The 17,093-nt window shown below is 38.4% G+C and overlaps 1 protein-coding gene across 2 annotated transcripts in view; it reads right to left on the bottom strand.

Annotated features, from left to right (window-relative positions):
- Positions 1–893: 893 nt before the first annotated feature.
- Positions 894–17,093, bottom strand: part of SPOPL (speckle type BTB/POZ protein like) — a 31,974-nt gene continuing 15,774 nt past the window's right edge. The window contains exons 5-11 of one of the 2 annotated variants that reach the window (XM_054277893.1): positions 14,492–14,619; positions 10,261–10,438; positions 10,111–10,166; positions 8,449–8,571; positions 7,197–7,339; positions 7,057–7,110; positions 894–5,081 (exon numbers count right to left, since the gene is read on the bottom strand). In XM_054277893.1, coding sequence (XP_054133868.1) covers positions 4,937–5,081; positions 7,057–7,110; positions 7,197–7,339; positions 8,449–8,571; positions 10,111–10,166; positions 10,261–10,438; positions 14,492–14,619 — 827 coding nt within the window. In that variant the 3' untranslated portion in view covers positions 894–4,936. Of the gene's footprint in view, positions 5,082–6,951; positions 7,111–7,196; positions 7,340–8,448; positions 8,572–10,110; positions 10,167–10,260; positions 10,439–14,491; positions 14,620–17,093 lie in introns of both variants that reach the window. The other variant, XR_008483114.1, reaches the window with a different exon arrangement.

Below are 17,093 nucleotides of genomic sequence, written 5' to 3'. Positions count from 1 at the left end.
AACCATCTTCAGAAAGGATAAAAACATAGCCTTCTAAATAAAGAAATAATGAAGTTTAACATTCTTTATCTGGAATTTCAAGCTCAGGTCAGACATTTGGATTGCATAAATAATTCTGATACCACTCAGGGGTAACCACTCCTGCTCCCCTCAGAGGTTACTGAACTCTCTGTGGGGATGTGAGTTATGCCATTATTGATACAAACCCCATGAGGAACATCAGACTGGATCACTGAGGAGTCAGGGATGATTTATTAAGGGATGATTTATTTTGTTTTAAGCACACCTGGAGAATTTTGAATGTACCTACCCAGATACACACTTTTTATAAAACAACTTACCTTGACATCACCATTTTCAGGAGTTCAGAGTGTCCAAATCCACATACCAACAGTGCCACATATCACTGCAAATATTTATAACCACATGAAACCCCTTCCATACCACTCCTCCTCTTCCACACCACTTCTGTAACAAATGCCAACAGCATTCCTGCTGGATGGGCTCAGCAGCAGCAGGACAAAGGATGATGGTTTTTGATGGTGGGTGGAAGAAGAAAGCAGATTTCAAGCCCACCAACCCCATCTTCATTGCCACAGCATCAACCCTCGTTCCCACCAGCCCCGACAGAGTTTGTGCTAAGGGAGACACCTCAGGTGGGAAAGTTAAGCTGTTCAGAGCTTTTAAGTGTCAAAACAGAAAAATAACCAAGTTAATGGGTTAAAATTAAAAATAACCAAGGCTGCAAGATCCTCCCCAGAAGAGGTTTCCAAAAGAACAGCACTATATTTGACACTAGACTGACAGTGCAGATAAAATATCTTTCTCAAAGCAAAGGCAGCCATTGGGAACAAATGCAGGTACAGACAAGAAATAAAGACAGACACACTCTGTATAAGTAACAACTTTATTGTAACTTGATGTGCTGAAACGCAAAAATATTTTCAGCAACAAGGTACAAAAAGTATTTCACCATTAACATCAGCTGATAAAAAAAGGCTGGATGGTTTGATACGACTGTTTACATATCTGAATTTCTCTTTATCATTTCCACCCCAAAACAGGTCCAAGTCATTTCACTGGTTTAACTTCTAAAATAGGACTCATTGATCTTAAGCCTTCAAAAACCAGGTTACAAATACAGTGAAGTTCCTTGCAAAACACTTGAAATAGTGAATTCCCTTTACAAACATAGTCCATTTACTGTAAGCAGAAGCCAAGATATGAGACTAAGTGTCTTGGCTAGCTAAGGAGCTAAGCTCTGCACTAAATACACCACTGACAACAGACAGAGGACAGGTAACATTCCATTTGTCAATTACAAAAAATAAAAAGCAATTAAGCTTAGGAATTTTAATCAACTGTAAAATTGAACAAAATTTGACAACATTTCAGGTAACAGTACCTCACATTTGCAATTCACTGCCTTCTATGAAACACAGTTTCAAATACTGCACATGGCTTTTACTCTCTCAGAGGAGAAGCCTTGCTGTGAGGATTTAAAAGGAAAACAATCCCTGTGTAGGTCCTCTACTGATCTCCTGTGCAAAGGTGAATTTTATACTAAATACTCAATGTGTACAAAAACATCAGAACTAGAGTAACCTTGTGTCCATGATTATCACGTTTTGACATACACTTATCTTGTAACAGCAAATATTATCACAATTTCACAAAAATATACCATTACTCAACTTGTATCTGTAATACTTATTCCACTTGCTTGTGCAGTTTGTACCTTGGTGAAATTGAATTTAGGAAGCAAGAATCAACATGCAACAGAGGTCAAATGCAATTTGAACTTTTCCATCTCAATTGTGTACCAAAGAGCATTCTTCTTCACCTTTACAAATACGTTTTACAAAGACCTTGCACCCTGTTAAATCATCCCTTCATTGCAACAGTTTCCTATAAAGGCACAATGTGTTCATACTTCTGCATGCAGTAAATGGACTAGGAAATAAGGATTATTTATTGAAGCAACTTCCACCCAAAGCATCTCCTTAGGAGAGGTCTGAATGGAGAAAAAAAAAATATATATAATACATAATAGCATTTTAACAGCAAATTGAGTCCTTATTTTTAGAAAGTCACCCTTGACAAAAAACACCACACAGTCACACACACACACACGCACACACACACAGGACACATGCAGGGTTCTCCCCAGAAAAGCACAGAAGTGGTGGTTCACATCTATGAGAGTAGTGTTGGCAAGCCAAAACATGGCACCTTCATACAGGGGCATATTCCTAACCTGGAGGGGAACACCAGGAAAAACCCCCAGGGTCTCAGCCTGGAAAAACCTGACCACTGATTATTCCTGATCTGCTGCACTTCCAACTGAGGCTTTAAAGGGCAACTCCTTGACATGTGGGGAATGAAACCGAGTTACTGAATCCAAAGGGGAAGGTTGAAATTATCAACGTCCCGTTCCAGTGAGAACACTGCATGTAGGTAATTAAAGAGGTGAATAATTAGTGCACTCACTTAAGAATACAGCAACTGCTTTACCTTTTTCTCAAGATCTGTCAGAACCTGAAAACATAAATAAATAAAGTCCAATCTGAACAGATGGATCAGCAGAGGGCTCTTTCCTGTTGGTGTCACACGCAGTTCACACTGCCTGGCTCGAGGAGGGGACACTCTATGATGCACACAATATCACAGCACAGTGTCTGACATTTTTTTGGTACAAAGTGTGCTATTAGGCTTGAAAAAAAAAATCCTAGAAATCTTTAAGCTTTCCATCCGATTACTGTGAGTTGTTGCTTTAGAACAGGCTGGCCTGGGCAATCATTACAGCATTAAATATTCAAGTCACTTTGCACGTGAGCGCTGTGAGCTTTACAGTGATGAGGATGAGGAGCTGAAGTCCCAACACGTTCCACAGTGCAGCAAAAATATGATTCTGGAATAAACACCTTCACCTCCTGTTGTGGAGAATGCTTGTGAGACCTTATCTCAGATAAATATTTAAAAATTGATAAATCTCTGTATATATATCATTTGATGCCTTGTGTATTATTAAAATTTATGATTTTACACTTTAGCCATCATCAAGATTTAGCTAGAGGGTAAGAAAAAAATTCGTGTTTAGAGGTTTTAGTCTTCAAAATGGGACTGGGCATTTTTTTCCAATTTACCTCTGTAAGTGGTTTACTAGATGCCAAAGTATAAAATTAAATATTCTTTCCTCTAAAAATTTCATTCAGAGCAAGTCAGATGAATCTCAATGAAATGAGGATGGAGAAACAATCTGAAATTCTTCCTCTCTTCCCTGCACGACTTTTTTTAATAGGCAAACTCAAACCCTTACGCAAGGTTGTTTATAAATTAGGTGAGATCTCCCATTCCCCACTGTAAAACCCAAATCTTCCCCCCCCCAAAAAAGAAATACAGCATATTATCACTATTACAGTAAACTCAATGCAATAACTCAGGGAACATTTAGAGTGTGCACTACTGCAGACTTTTCCTCCCAATTGTAAACAAAGCTATCAAACACTGAGGATGTTGATATTAAAGCTAAGGTTCATATAGTAAAGAACTGGCCCATGACAAGCAGTTTACAAATGTTTCATCCTTTTTTCACATTATGCAGAATTTCAATACCATCCACAATGCTAGTACAAGAACTGAAATGCAAGACTGAGCAAGTCTGTGCTTGCACATACCATCTGACATTTCAGGGAAATACTCCTGGATGTGTGCACAGCCTCCCCAGGTGTTTGTGGGAGCCGTGCATGCACGTCAAGATGGGAAAAATCCCCTCAAAGTTTTTACCATTCACATGCTTTTTTCAAATAAGCGAAAATATTTTGTTACTTAAATATGAAAGCTCGCAATAGCCACCTTCAATTGAGTCTTAAAAAGACATGCCTTTCTTTTCTAACAAAACTAAATCCCATGTGGCTGTGGGCATCTTAAAATGTATCTAAAAAGTTAAGCCACAATTACCTGTACCTCATTAATTCATCAAAAGCAAAATATATATGTACCACACAACATACAAAAGTTACACATTAAAAGTGCATATTCAAAATCCATTTGGCCCATTTCCTCAATTTACATTTGGTCATTCTATGCATCCTTGACTTTTCTATGCAACCATACACTGGGATATATTTATTCCATATACAACACCATTCCTTTTCACATTGAGCTCCTTCACCTCTCGTTCAGTTCTGCATTAAATGTAAACTAATGATGGACCGTAAAGAAACACAAGCAAAAGGTTTATTCTGTGTTTCTCTTCACCGCTGGGACAGCTTTGACACACACACAATAAGCATTACAAACTGTAATGAAAATACATTTTTGGGCCAAACCATTGCATATTTGCCCCCACAATGAAAAATAAATTATGTTCAAAGCAGTATATTGCCATAAATAGCCTGTGGGCATTTGCTGAAGGTAAACAGGCTCTCTCTATATTTAGCACTTGCCTAGGGTACATGATGTGCCTCTGGCTCAAGTGCTTTTAATGAGAGGCCAGCCAAAACCTTCCAGTTAGCACAGGACCAAACTATAATCTTTTTCTTTTTTTCTTCTGAAAATAATGGAAGATCCCTTTCAAAAATTAATCTTCAGTTATCAACTTTACTGCATTATGGAGCTAGTGCAATCCTGCAGAGCCTAGTCAAAAAGACAAGGCACGTTAAAAAATAATAATAAAAAAATCAAGATACATTAGACTATATGGACTAGAGAGTCATTGAAGATAATTTAAGGCCTTTCAGTGAATTAGAGTAATCAGTCTAATTTAAAGCTGAGGATTAAACCATAAATTATCCATCTGAAAAGCAAACAATAGGCTTTTTCAGCTTCTGTTCTGTGGACAAGGATAACAAAAACTCTTGTTATGGTTTGTGAAAACACCTCTGGACAAGGAGGAGTGGAGTCAGTCCAATTTCTCTAGAGTTCATGGAAGATCTCAGGACTGTTTTAGCCGTTTGCGTGGAATGCCAAACTGTGGACACTGTGCAGACGCCAGAGCGCGAAAGGCCTCGGCTACTAAGTGAGGGTGGGAGTGGATCATGGACTTCCAGCCTGCAGTTTCCATTATGTCTGTTGCTTGGCTGAAAACAGAAGCATTAAGAACAGTCACACCATTTCACAAACCAAATGCACGGTGGAGAAGAGCAGGCAAGGCTGAAGTGCTGCAGTGAAATATTGTGGGACAGACCGGGGATGCCGGGGAGGGTGCCAACAGAGAGAAGCAGCAATTTGCAATTTGGGTATGGAAATATAATCAGATGTGGGACAAAAGGTACCAGCCAGACCTCAGCTAGAGAACTGTGTCAGAATAACCACCTTGAAATTGCTCATGAGAAACAATAAAGAGGAAAAGTAGGAAGAAAATGAGGTCTGGTGCAGAGACGAAAAGCAAGGGAAGACACGATAATCTCATTACATAAAAGGGCATGCTCAATTTGGGGAGAGAGAAGGATGACAAGATAAATCAGCTGAAACTGCCTCAAAAATGATGCAGTTCATCTCCTACAAAGAGCCATGAAGGCAGATTAGCTGGCTGGCTCCAGACCCCTTCACTGGGAGCCTGCAGTCTCAGTCTCATATGTTCTCTTTTTTCAGTGCAGATGAAGGGCCACATTCAAAATAGCTCTCAATGGCCACTGTTGATTTTTAACTAACACAAAAGTAACAACAGATTTCAGCAAGTATCACACTTACACCCAGGAGATAAAAACTATGTATTTACTCAATGTATGTATTTAGTTTTTGGTTAAATAACAGGAAAAAAAGCAAAAAATTCACTTGCACATGAAGAATATTGTATTGGTTGGGTTGCCACACTGACACGGGATAAATTTGAAACTAATTATGCATCAATCCCAAGTTCCCAATGCTCTGCATTTTCACAAGCCTTTTGTGAGCACCCTCACACTGTTTCAGGAACATTATCAAGCATGAAGTTATCAGCTGACCTCTACACCACATGATCTCTAATCTTTGGTAGATTTCTTATGCAAGCCTGTAATCTGCTGCTGCAAGTCAGTGAAGGTAAGGGCCTTGAGAAACAATATTAAAGTTCAGACTCCCTGGTGCCCAGAATCAGGAAATTAAGCCAGGCCCTCCCCTACTATTTCCTTGAATTCCTGTACATGTTTTAGCTGAAGCAAAGATGGCCAGCATGTTAGCTAGCAAACATTCAAGACAGAAATCAGCTCAGGAACTTCCAAATCACTTGAGAAGAAATACATCAAGTAGTTATATAGTTACGATTCTGACTTATCTCTATTACTGATATTTTACTATTTACTTTCACCACCCACTGCTTTTCCACATCACGCTCAATCATTATGCCTATGAAACCTTTTTTGTTTCAAGGAGAAACAATTTAAACTAAGTGGTGCAACACAGCCTTTAAGTTCTCTGGAGCTTCTGATGGTAAGAAATAAGTGCTCCACTGCCCTTACACTGAGCCTACTGCCAGCTATTCTGCAGCTGGCTGTCTTCCACTCTGTGATTCACTGCAGCTGCTGCAATCCAGAGGCTGAGCCACACAGTCTCAACCTATTTCCAGTGTAGGCAGGAGCCCTCAGAGTCAGAGGGACCTGACTGACGAGTTGTGTGGCCTCCAGAGCACTTGTGCTGGCATGTGGGAAGGTGCACAAACACGTCCCCAAAGGCAAAGAGAGCAACTGCCCTCCTTTCTGTGGAAATACTGCAGGCTCACACTGACCCAAGCAAGTCTCAAAACCACACTGGGGTTATCAATCCTCCAGGCACAAAGCTGGATACTCATGAGAATGGTTTTCTCTATAAAGGCTGCTTCCATCATCTCACAGCACTGTGCCCCTGGGAGAGGGAATGAAAACCAGCTATTGTTAGGATCTCACACTGGAGAGCAGCTAACATTCCCTGTCATTTAAAGGGGGAGTCACAATCATAACTGGGGTAGCATCTGCTGAATCCTACTTTACTTACAGTCAGTGACAGGCCTCAGTAGTGTGGAAATGAAGCAACAGTTCTTAAGATCTGCAGTCTACTTAGCAGTGTTTGTACAGAACATCGTGGGGCAGGGAAACTTACTTGCTATTCCAGTTTTTCCCATCTTTACACCCAAGTTGTCTAAGAACACTGCACCTGCAAGAGAGAAGTGTGCTAATATTGAGAAAGTACACCAAATATAAACACAAAGATGTTTAGTAAGTAATCCAAGTGTTACTTGCCTGTTAATAAAGTCTATTGCTTGTGCTTTTAGCTGTTCAGCGCTGTGCAAATCTGCGAGGATAAGAATGTCAGCAACATTTTCTACCGAGAGGTTACTACAGAGTGCCTCCTCACACATCACCTTCAGCCGTTCCAGTGCATACTGCAGAGAGAGAAAAACTGCACTAATCATTCCTCAAACTCATTCCCTCTGTCCCCATCTCTACAGTTCTTAAGATACTTCCAGCCAGGCTTGGTGCTTCCCGAGTTTAACATCGAACTGCTTCCCCACGGGTGCTGCACAGCACAGGGTGCTGCACTGGACAGCTCTCAGGTGGAACACAGGCATTAGGCTTGGCACAAATTAAAGACCTCGCTGACAGAGTTTTTATCAAACAACAGAAATAACTAATTCAAAAGTTTTCATTTCACTTCTGCTTGGAAAGGGAGGAGGAGCAAGGAGCCAAATCAGCATTGAACAGGTTCACATCTCTAAGTGAGGGGCAAGAAATTATACAATGGAGCTTCATCAACTACATTGCTTAAAACAAATTTAACTTGATCCCCAACCCATCTCTGAATTTCCTAATTTCCCTCATTCCTTTGATAAAGCCCACAAGAAATTTGATGGGAAAAAACTGCATTCCCATATTATATTTTGCATTAATAAACCATGCTTCTTTTTTGAAGAATGTCACAGTCTGAACAGGTTTCATTTTTATTTTCTGGTATTGCAGACAATCATATATATATATCAACCTTATAATAGTCAACCTCATATAATCAATCTTATAAAGGTCTCTACATTTATCAATTATGCCCTAAATCAAGGCCAGCATTCAAAAAAACCCTTAATTGCTGAGCTGCTATAAATCCCTTCATCTCCAAAATCACAGTAGAAAAAGTATTTCAAAGAACAACAATTTTAAGAGTAGACATTATCCCAACAAAGATAAGATGAAAGATTAGAACTATTGGGTTTGTAGGGAAGACAATCCTATTTCTAAAAAAAATTGATAATAAATAAATACCTGAAACACTTCTCTTTAAAAAAAGCCTTATACTGCTAAAAAAATCTATTTTTAGCAGTTTGCCAACCTTATATTGCTAAAAAAATCTATTCTTTCCTATCTTTCTTTATTTCTGATAAGAACTGCTCCTCAGTTTTAAAATAGCAAAATACATATTAAACAATCTGAAAATAATTTTTTTTTAAAATCAACATTCCCCAAGCAAACACCAGATTTGGGAAGTTTGGAGTCAATTACTTACTTTGTCTGCAGCTGCCAACAAATTGTCAGCCATTTTTTCAAGGTTTGGTGCTTTTCCTGTGTAAATGAATCTCATCATTTCTTTAAAAACTTCAGGGTCTACATCATTTATTTCTACACGATTCTGGTAAAGAAGAAGAATCAATAAAAGTCTTTGGAATTTAGCTACAATTTCGAGGTGAATATTAAATATCAACTGCATGCATGCTACAAGTTTTCATTCCCCATCCATCAGACAAAATCCTTACAAATTTAAGGTAACATTCAACAATGTTAAGCTGAAAGCAATCAAAATAGCTCTTAAAACTCAGGTAGAAATCAGCTGGAAAAGCTCCAGTAATAAAAAGTAATTGTATTTTTTTTTCCTAGAAATGCATAACTCTGGAGTCTATCACACAGACTGTACATAAAAATCAAGAGTTTCAGGAATATTGAAAAATGCTTCTGAGCTTCCAACACAAAGAAAATGTGTTTGGAATATCAGGAGTCAGAGCAGCAGACAGAACAAATTGAGTCATTCTTGGCTCAACTTAAACTGAGTCAACACAGCCCAGGTTTTGTTCTGAGAATCCAAAAAGCAAACACACTGAACTGACATCACACAGCTGAAGATTGCCATAATACAACAGTGGCACTGCAAGCTTGACCAACCCTATAACAATATCTCCTACAAGCAACTAATGAAGAGGGAAATGATGTCAAAGATGTAGAAGCAAACCCCAGACTTTTGAAAGGAGTATAAAAATCCCAGGCACAGGAGATGTGCATGGTCTGGTTTCCTGTCAGTGTTTAGGAGGAGGGCTGCACAGGGGAAGAACTTCTGATGAAGGCAAAGGCCTGGTATGGCACATTACTCAAGCTGTGACATGTTTGGATTTTTTCAGACCAGGAACCTCTCAATAAAATGCTCCCAGTACTCCAATTCCACCTGTGACAGTTTCCAAACTGGAGGTGCTGGGAAGGAAAGTGACCCTCAGCTGTACCACAGCACTATGTTAACCCAATGTGTTTGTGCAAACCAGTGGCCTCTTGCAGTTTTCAACACCAAATGATGACCATCCATCATAACCCCTCTGTGAGGTGACCAGTTCCTCACCTTTTCATGGATTCTGCCCATAACCAACCCACTTTTGAGAATTCCTGAAGAAAGACACAAACAGCTCTTCGCCGTGGGAGACATCAAGTGCATAAAAGCAGCAGCAGTGCTTTGCTGATTAAGAAACCCTCCATCCAAAACACTTACACAGGTCAAGTGCCTGCAGAAGCTGTGAATGAAAAGGTGTTCCACTGCCTGAGGGCTTAATGCCAGGCATAATCCACCTCTTGTTTCTTGGTTACCATAAAAAACACTTCAATACTCTACAGCAAAACCTCAGTCAAGTCTATCAGCTGACAGGAAGATACAAACTGAGGCAAAAGGGGGGCAGAGATTACCAGGTCAATTACACCAGTAGCTAATGTTTAAAAACACTATCTGGGGTAGATATAGCTACCTGAAAAACTCCAGCACCTCTCCACTCTTTCTACACAACTCCCTCAGAACTCACCAGGACAGGTTTGTGTCCCTCATCCTCCTCAATCTGCTCTGCCTCAAGTTTTCTGCAATGTTTTCCTCTTTCACAAGGTACAAATACTTACATGTAACATTTACAGTGAAGCTTACCTTTTTGCTTTCTTCCATTTCATGTTCAAACATTGCATTAAAAACTGGAGATCGTGCTGTATCAAGAAAAGTAAATATTAAATATAATCAAATTTTAAATTTACGGCAATTTAAATTACAAAATAATAGCAATACAAAAGTAGAAAGTACCTGCAAGGACAGATTTATGAGCTTTGAATTCTTGTCCTCCTACATAAAAACTGCAATCTGTAAATCTTGTTGTTTCCCAGAGATTCCCTAAATCTTCTGCTAGTCGACATTCAGGTACCTTCAAAGTGTTTGTATTAGACTGTCCTGATATATTTACTGAGTCTTGGACCACGCTTACCTAACAGAAAATCACAGCAAGACAACTCCTTCATAACTGAATGCCAACAAGAATTAAATCACAGTAGTACCTATTGCTAGAATTCCAACAATTCCAAAGCAAAGCAAAAAACAGTGAAGCTTCTGGCATTAGGCCAGAACCATAAATTAATGCCTTACAGTTTACTTTAAAGTAACAAAAAACAAATAGGGCTTAATCTAATATTGTGTACTTATCCAACCAAAATAAAAAGAGAGAGAGCACAATACCACATGCCACCTGACAGAAATGCCAACATAAATAAGGACAGATACAGTTCTTGGAAAACCAGTGGGAACAAAAACAAGTTAATGCTATTTCAGAGTTAAATTAACAGTTCAACACTTCACCCATTGCAATAAAATATGCACAATATAAAATTATATACAGATCATCAGGATCACATGGTCACAGAAAAGTTTCAGAAGAACAATCTGTAGAATTTTTCAATACCCCTTATTGTACTGACAGTTAAGTTTATACATAACCCACAGTGTGATAGTGCAAACTAAGCACAAGTAACAGCTCCTTCATTATTTTATTTAACTTAGTCCAGATGAGGCAGGAACCACAAGTAATTGTTTTCCAAACAAGATTAAAAGCTATTAAATTCAAAATACAAGGTGTAAGTAACTTCAGTAATAAAATGCATTATCACAGGATGTAACTTTTGTACAGAACTAGTTAAGAAAACTGAAATACGTGCATTTGAAGTGAATATTCTGCCATTATTACCCACATTTAAGTCTTTCATTTAGGAATGGAACAGGACAGCAGCACTCCTTGCTGCTTTTTCAGTTATCTTCACATACCAAGTTCTTTAATCAGTGTGTTGGGAAAACAGAAGAGCTCAGCAGGTTTTGCTTCTCTTGTCTGAGAGCACAGACCTGAGAATAAAACCTTTGTAACAAGCCATACTACAGGATATTGATCACTTCATCTCTTAAATACAGAAAATTAGGATTAAATCTTAAGAGAAAATGCTGATACTGTTAGGATCAGGGCTTTGGTTGACATCTGGAATAAATCTGGCATAAAGCAAAACCAGCACAGCTCAGCTACACAGAAAGTTGGAGCACTGCAAGCCAAACTCCAGACCAGAAGAGGAGGAGGATGATCCAATTATGACAGCAGCTTGGGGATTTGAATCGCTGCCTAATTCCCTGTATCATCTCATACCCCCTTGTGAATACAAGAAATTCCTTTTTATTCTTCCACCTTAAAAAAAGAGAAGAACCCAAAGCACAGCAAAATTTCCCTTTCACAGTAAGACTGTACACTTATAACATTGAAAAAATCTATAGAGCTATTTCCCAGTTTTCACACACACAGTGATTTCAGGAGATATACATACACACAAAGGAAGTTTTAGCTTAGCCAAGCTCATCTTCTGTTGCCAGAGGAGAGTTCTGCTTTTCCAGAGCCTTGACTCAAAGTTCATGGTCCCAGTTGTCCACACAGCATCCTCCTGTTAGCTACAGACAATGCCTAGGGAAAGTCATCTCCACACTCTTAATGTGCACTTAAACTGAGCTCTGACCTTCCAAACTTCTGATTTAGAATGGTTTCTAATACATACTGAGAGCTGGGCAACACAATTTGCTACAGGTCATCTTTTTAAGATATAACCCAAGAAAGTTTTAATTCAAATCTCCCCCACCCAAATGATCTGGAATGTATTGTCCTTTAAAGATTCTAAATACAAAGCATTACAGGGGTCTGACCTTTCATATCTCAGTCCAACAGGCATGCCATAAATCAAGTGCATCCTCTTATTATTTATAACTTACTTAAATAAAGCTGAAATTCAGTCAAGTTAATCCATGTAACTATTGAAAACTTGTAAACTTGAACAAGTTCTGTGTGATGACACTTAACAAGGATAATGTCCAGGATTTTCTGGATTTTGAATCTGTGGTAATCTAATGGTAAGGGTGATATAAATGATTCCTTGGACTACTAAGGCAGGTAAGATATCTGTGAAAGCAGGAACATTCTATTCTATTCTATTAGCAAATGGAACATCTGAAAGTACTTTCAGATTATATGGAAAGGGAGAATTCAGCCAGAGATCAGTGTGCCCAAAAGACTGAGGCTGTATTTAATCCCAAATTGCTGCTGGCAGCACCAGACTTCACAAAATATTAAACTTAACAGCCCCTCAGGTCCCATCCAAGGGCAGATCCAGCTGATCTTGAGAATCTTTGGTGACACAGAATGAATATCTTTGCTGCCAAAGAACAACCAAATCATTTTCCTGCAAGCCAACAGGAAGAAGGACCCACCAAGAGTCAGTAATCAGAGACCTTCACTCAATATCTGCTACATCTGACAAGCTTTATCAAGCCAAGTGGAATAGTTAAGAAGGGGTAAGTCAGTTTTCCAAACAGGAAACAAGTAGGAGGGCAAACATGGAAATCAGAGCTTAGCAGTAAAGTTCTAAAAGGACAAAAACTTCAGGCTTGTCTATAGAAACAGGTCCTTCAAACAACACCTGTCATTTCTAAAGACAGCTGAAGAGCTGGTATCACACATCCGAAGAAAGAAATTCCTAAAATATTTGGATTTTCAAGTTTTTCCTTCACCCTGAAACAAGCCAGAAGTTATTTAACATGTTCACTGTGAACAACTAAATGTTTTACTTCCTTCCACATTTATAATCAGGGTAGGTCCAACACTTCACAAAAGCCACTCACATTAAAACATCAAGATATTTTCATAGGGAAACACAGCTAAATTCAGTGATTAGCATCAGAATTTAAATAACAGTATTTCTCTGTGGAAATCCAGTATTTCTTCTAGTTATATTTTTTAAACAAGTCTAATCTCTAAATTTAGAGAGTGATCTATTCCAAAACCAAATGCTACTTTTAAGAGCTTTTCATTTACATCAAAGTGCTCATTAGGAGGACAACTTAAGAAGAGAAAATACTCAAAAGTATCTTTACAGAAGCATAAAACACTTGTTATATCTGCTTTTATCACCCAAATAATTGTATTCATAACAAATTTATCATGCAGCTAATTTAACTTGTCAGAGTGAAAATAAGATGCACTATATTTGCAATATCTAGTCTCAAGGGCCACATTTCAATTATTCTTCCTACCCAGCATAATGACATATAATTAAATTGTAATCTGGCCAAGACAATTTTACACATTTCCTGTAAATACACAGATCAAAGCAAACTTATTAGCAGTTAGAGCATCTATCATCCTCCTAAGTCACTAATCACTTTATGGCAGCCCAGATAACCAGCCAATGTATATTCAACATACACTCCACTTACACTGCTACTTTCTCTGCTTTCCATTTTTAACACCAAGTAAGCTTTTTACTGAAATTTAATAGGAAAATTTAGGTTATGGATATAAATGATGTTATAGAAGAAGGGATCCACAATACACCATGAAGTTAAATTTATAGCACAGCTCTCAGTGTTAATTTTCAGTATCAAGCACACCTCCTACAAGATATTTGCATTCTCTCAGAAAACAAAATGTAGCAATTAGTCAAAAAATGATGTGTTTAATTTACTGGAAAGACCTGATCATTGGTTAAAGCAAACAATTAGGATATTAAAGGAATATAGATTCTGACAATCAGTTGGGTTTTTTTTTATAATGTGAACTAGTATGTGAACATTTCCATCCAGTGAAAACCAATCCTCTGACTCCAAATACAACTTCTTTAAATAAAAGTGACCTCAGTAAAACAGCATTTCCCTAGACAGTTCACAGCAGCCACCTCTGGCACAAATAATTCTACAGTCAATTCTGATGTAACAAATATGGCAAATTCATAAAGAAGTTCAGCAGTTAAAAGTGATCAATTCAATATTCTACACCTCAGTGTACAAGCACCAAAGAATAAAATAAAATGCAATACAAACAAAGCAATGTATATTTTACCAAGTTCATAGATTTCAGAAGACAATTTTAGAGTATGTTACTGTTTAAATCAACAAAAATCTCTATTTATTAGAGCAGGAAACATTGTATTTAAAACTGTATTACTTAAAAATTAATACCCACCTCACAAAATAATGTAAGCTTGTCATCTGGTAGAAGACCATTAGCTTCATCTAATAAAAAATCTCTTCGGATAAATTTCTTAAACCCCCAGTCCTTGCCTTGCACAAACCGATATGCTCTTTGGCTTTCTGATAAAAAATTGTGCACAAATACAGCAAGTTAAGGGAAAATATTAACAAACAGCACCAAATTCCACATCAAGACTAAGTGGTAATAAAAAATTCATCAGTTTCACACATTTGGATCACGTGCCAACAGAACTGATTAAAGCCTTTTTAATATTGTGATAGTGTTATTTTATAAAACACTTGGTGAGCACAATTTGTAATTTGAACCATATCCTCTCATTAGATCTCCCAGGCACCATCCAGCACAAGGAGTTTTTCAGTGAATGTGAGAATGCCAATGTGTCAAAACAGGAATTGTTCAGGGGGAAGCACCATTACAATGAATTTGTCACCACAAACCCATCCTGACAACGCTCTGCAGTTGTCATAACAATCTGGTTTGACTTCTTCCTGAAATGGAAAATCTTGTTTCACAGGTTGAAATGATTTTGAAATACAGTAAAAGCATTAAAATAGCAAAACAGAAATGAAAGCTTTCAACTACTAAACTATCTTTTGGTCATAAAACATAATAATTATATTTATCTTTTGGCCCCAGTTATATGAATTAATTTTTTTTAATCCATCAGATTTGCTGTGACAGCACAACTTTTTTTTTTCTAAAATTCACAGCCAAAAAGGAATTCCCACAGTCATGTCAGTGCAAACACATGTAAATGCAGCAAGATCACACATTTTGCATGGCTGGTTGACTGAAAAGTGGCCACTTGTTGCCCAAATCAAACCACAGGAAAGAGCACCTTGTACTTAAAGTAAAATATGGGAAAGAGGTTATTTGGGAATGGCTTTGAGAATCTAAGTAGAATAAAGCATATTCTAAATTAAATTTAGAAGGATTGTTCAAAATGAGGACAGCAAGAATACTGAAATAAGAGCAGAGGGGGAAGTGGGGAGGGATCTCATGAGGAGTTCTTTAAGAAAGAACTTTTAATTCCAAAAAGCTGGGCAAGAAACACATCACCACTTCATTTGCTGTACACAGAGATGCTTCAGCTAAAGGGAGCACTTCAGAAGTTTAAGTCAGAAGTTTGTAATAAAAGCAAAGTGTTTTTCATGACAGAATCTGTTAAAAACCCCTCCAAAATAAAGCCATCAGCGAAGCCAGACTTCCCCACACTATTGACCTTGGCAGCACCAGTGGAACACACTGGAGCTGGACCACAGAAAACACACACGTGTCACACACTGCCCTCACCCCCAAGAGCTGGAAAAATTCTACTCACAACAGCTCTTCACTAGGATTATATCAAGCAAAATATCCTCTAGAGATTTATTTTCACTGTATTTTCAGAGCACACTGAGGAGCCACCCAGGAGCTGCCACTGCAGGGGCTGTGAGGTCTCTGTCCCTGTCACCTCCTCACACTCCTGTGCCAACAAGCCCAAGCAGAGCACAGCAGCACAGGGAAATGCACTCCCTGAAATGCAGTGTGGGCAACAGCACAAACACACAACACTGCTCACAACTGAAACCTGTATACCAAGGAGGAAAAACACGTTTAAAACAATAATATCTAATTTTTTCGGCATCTGGATTAGTGTTTTCACACTTTTACCAACTTTTAACCTCATTACCTTGAATTAAGAGAAAAAAAATCAGAAATTTACATTCCCAAAAGCATTCACAAATTTCTTCTCTAGATTCAGCCCAATTCTTTACTCTGCAAACTTAGATTTTACTCTTAGCAGCAACAACCAGTGCTAACCCCCTAAATTAAGAGCCAAAATAGAGCAACACAAAAGTACAAATGTATTTTTCTTCTAATGAAGTCAAAAGGTTAGTTCACTATCTGTTTCATCCACAGCTTCATCCCTTGAAGCAGCAGCCTATGCATGAATTATCAATTTACAAGGGACATTGGAAGTGGGGCATCATTTTCCTGTCTCAGTAAATACACAGCACCCACAGAAGCAGATGGCAAATGGCTGGAGAGTCCAAGAAATAAGACTTCTGTTGGTAATTTCCCAAAGTGAAAAGATATTTATAACTCCTGTGGTGCCAAACCCAGCACAGCCACTGTGGCAGAAGCTGCAGACACACCCACTCTCAGGATTTTTAGCACTGCAGTGGATGATGAAGCAGCAGAGAGATGATGGGTCAGGTTTGGGTGTTTGCTACAGAAAGGAACAAACAGGTCACTGGAGATTGGGGTACTGGGGGACAACAAATCAGCCAGAACCCACAATGAACCCCTAAGGCAAATAAAGGGCCAGCAGCACCTTTAGAGACTAAAACAAATTGCTCAGATAAGCTGTGGGGTATCCATCCCTGGAGATCTCAAAGCACCACAAGTCTCAAGCAAAGAGCTCAGGCTGACCCTGAGCAAACTCAACAATTCTGTGCTTCCATGATGATCTCCAAATAGGTTTGGATGCAGTTTCACATTTTATTACAAATACCAATCCACTCCAGGACTGTGTCAAGTCCAGATATACATCCTCCAAATGTACACAAGTGTAGCTGTGCTCACATAA

The sequence above is a fragment of the Melozone crissalis genome, unplaced genomic scaffold (assembly GCF_028551555.1).
Source record: "Melozone crissalis strain CALT ecotype California unplaced genomic scaffold, PUWL_Pcris_2 ptg000023l_1, whole genome shotgun sequence".
Classification (NCBI taxonomy): domain Eukaryota; kingdom Metazoa; phylum Chordata; class Aves; order Passeriformes; family Passerellidae; genus Melozone; species Melozone crissalis.
The sequence above is the reverse complement of the archived record's forward strand: the minus strand, read 5'-3'. Positions and strand labels throughout refer to the sequence as shown.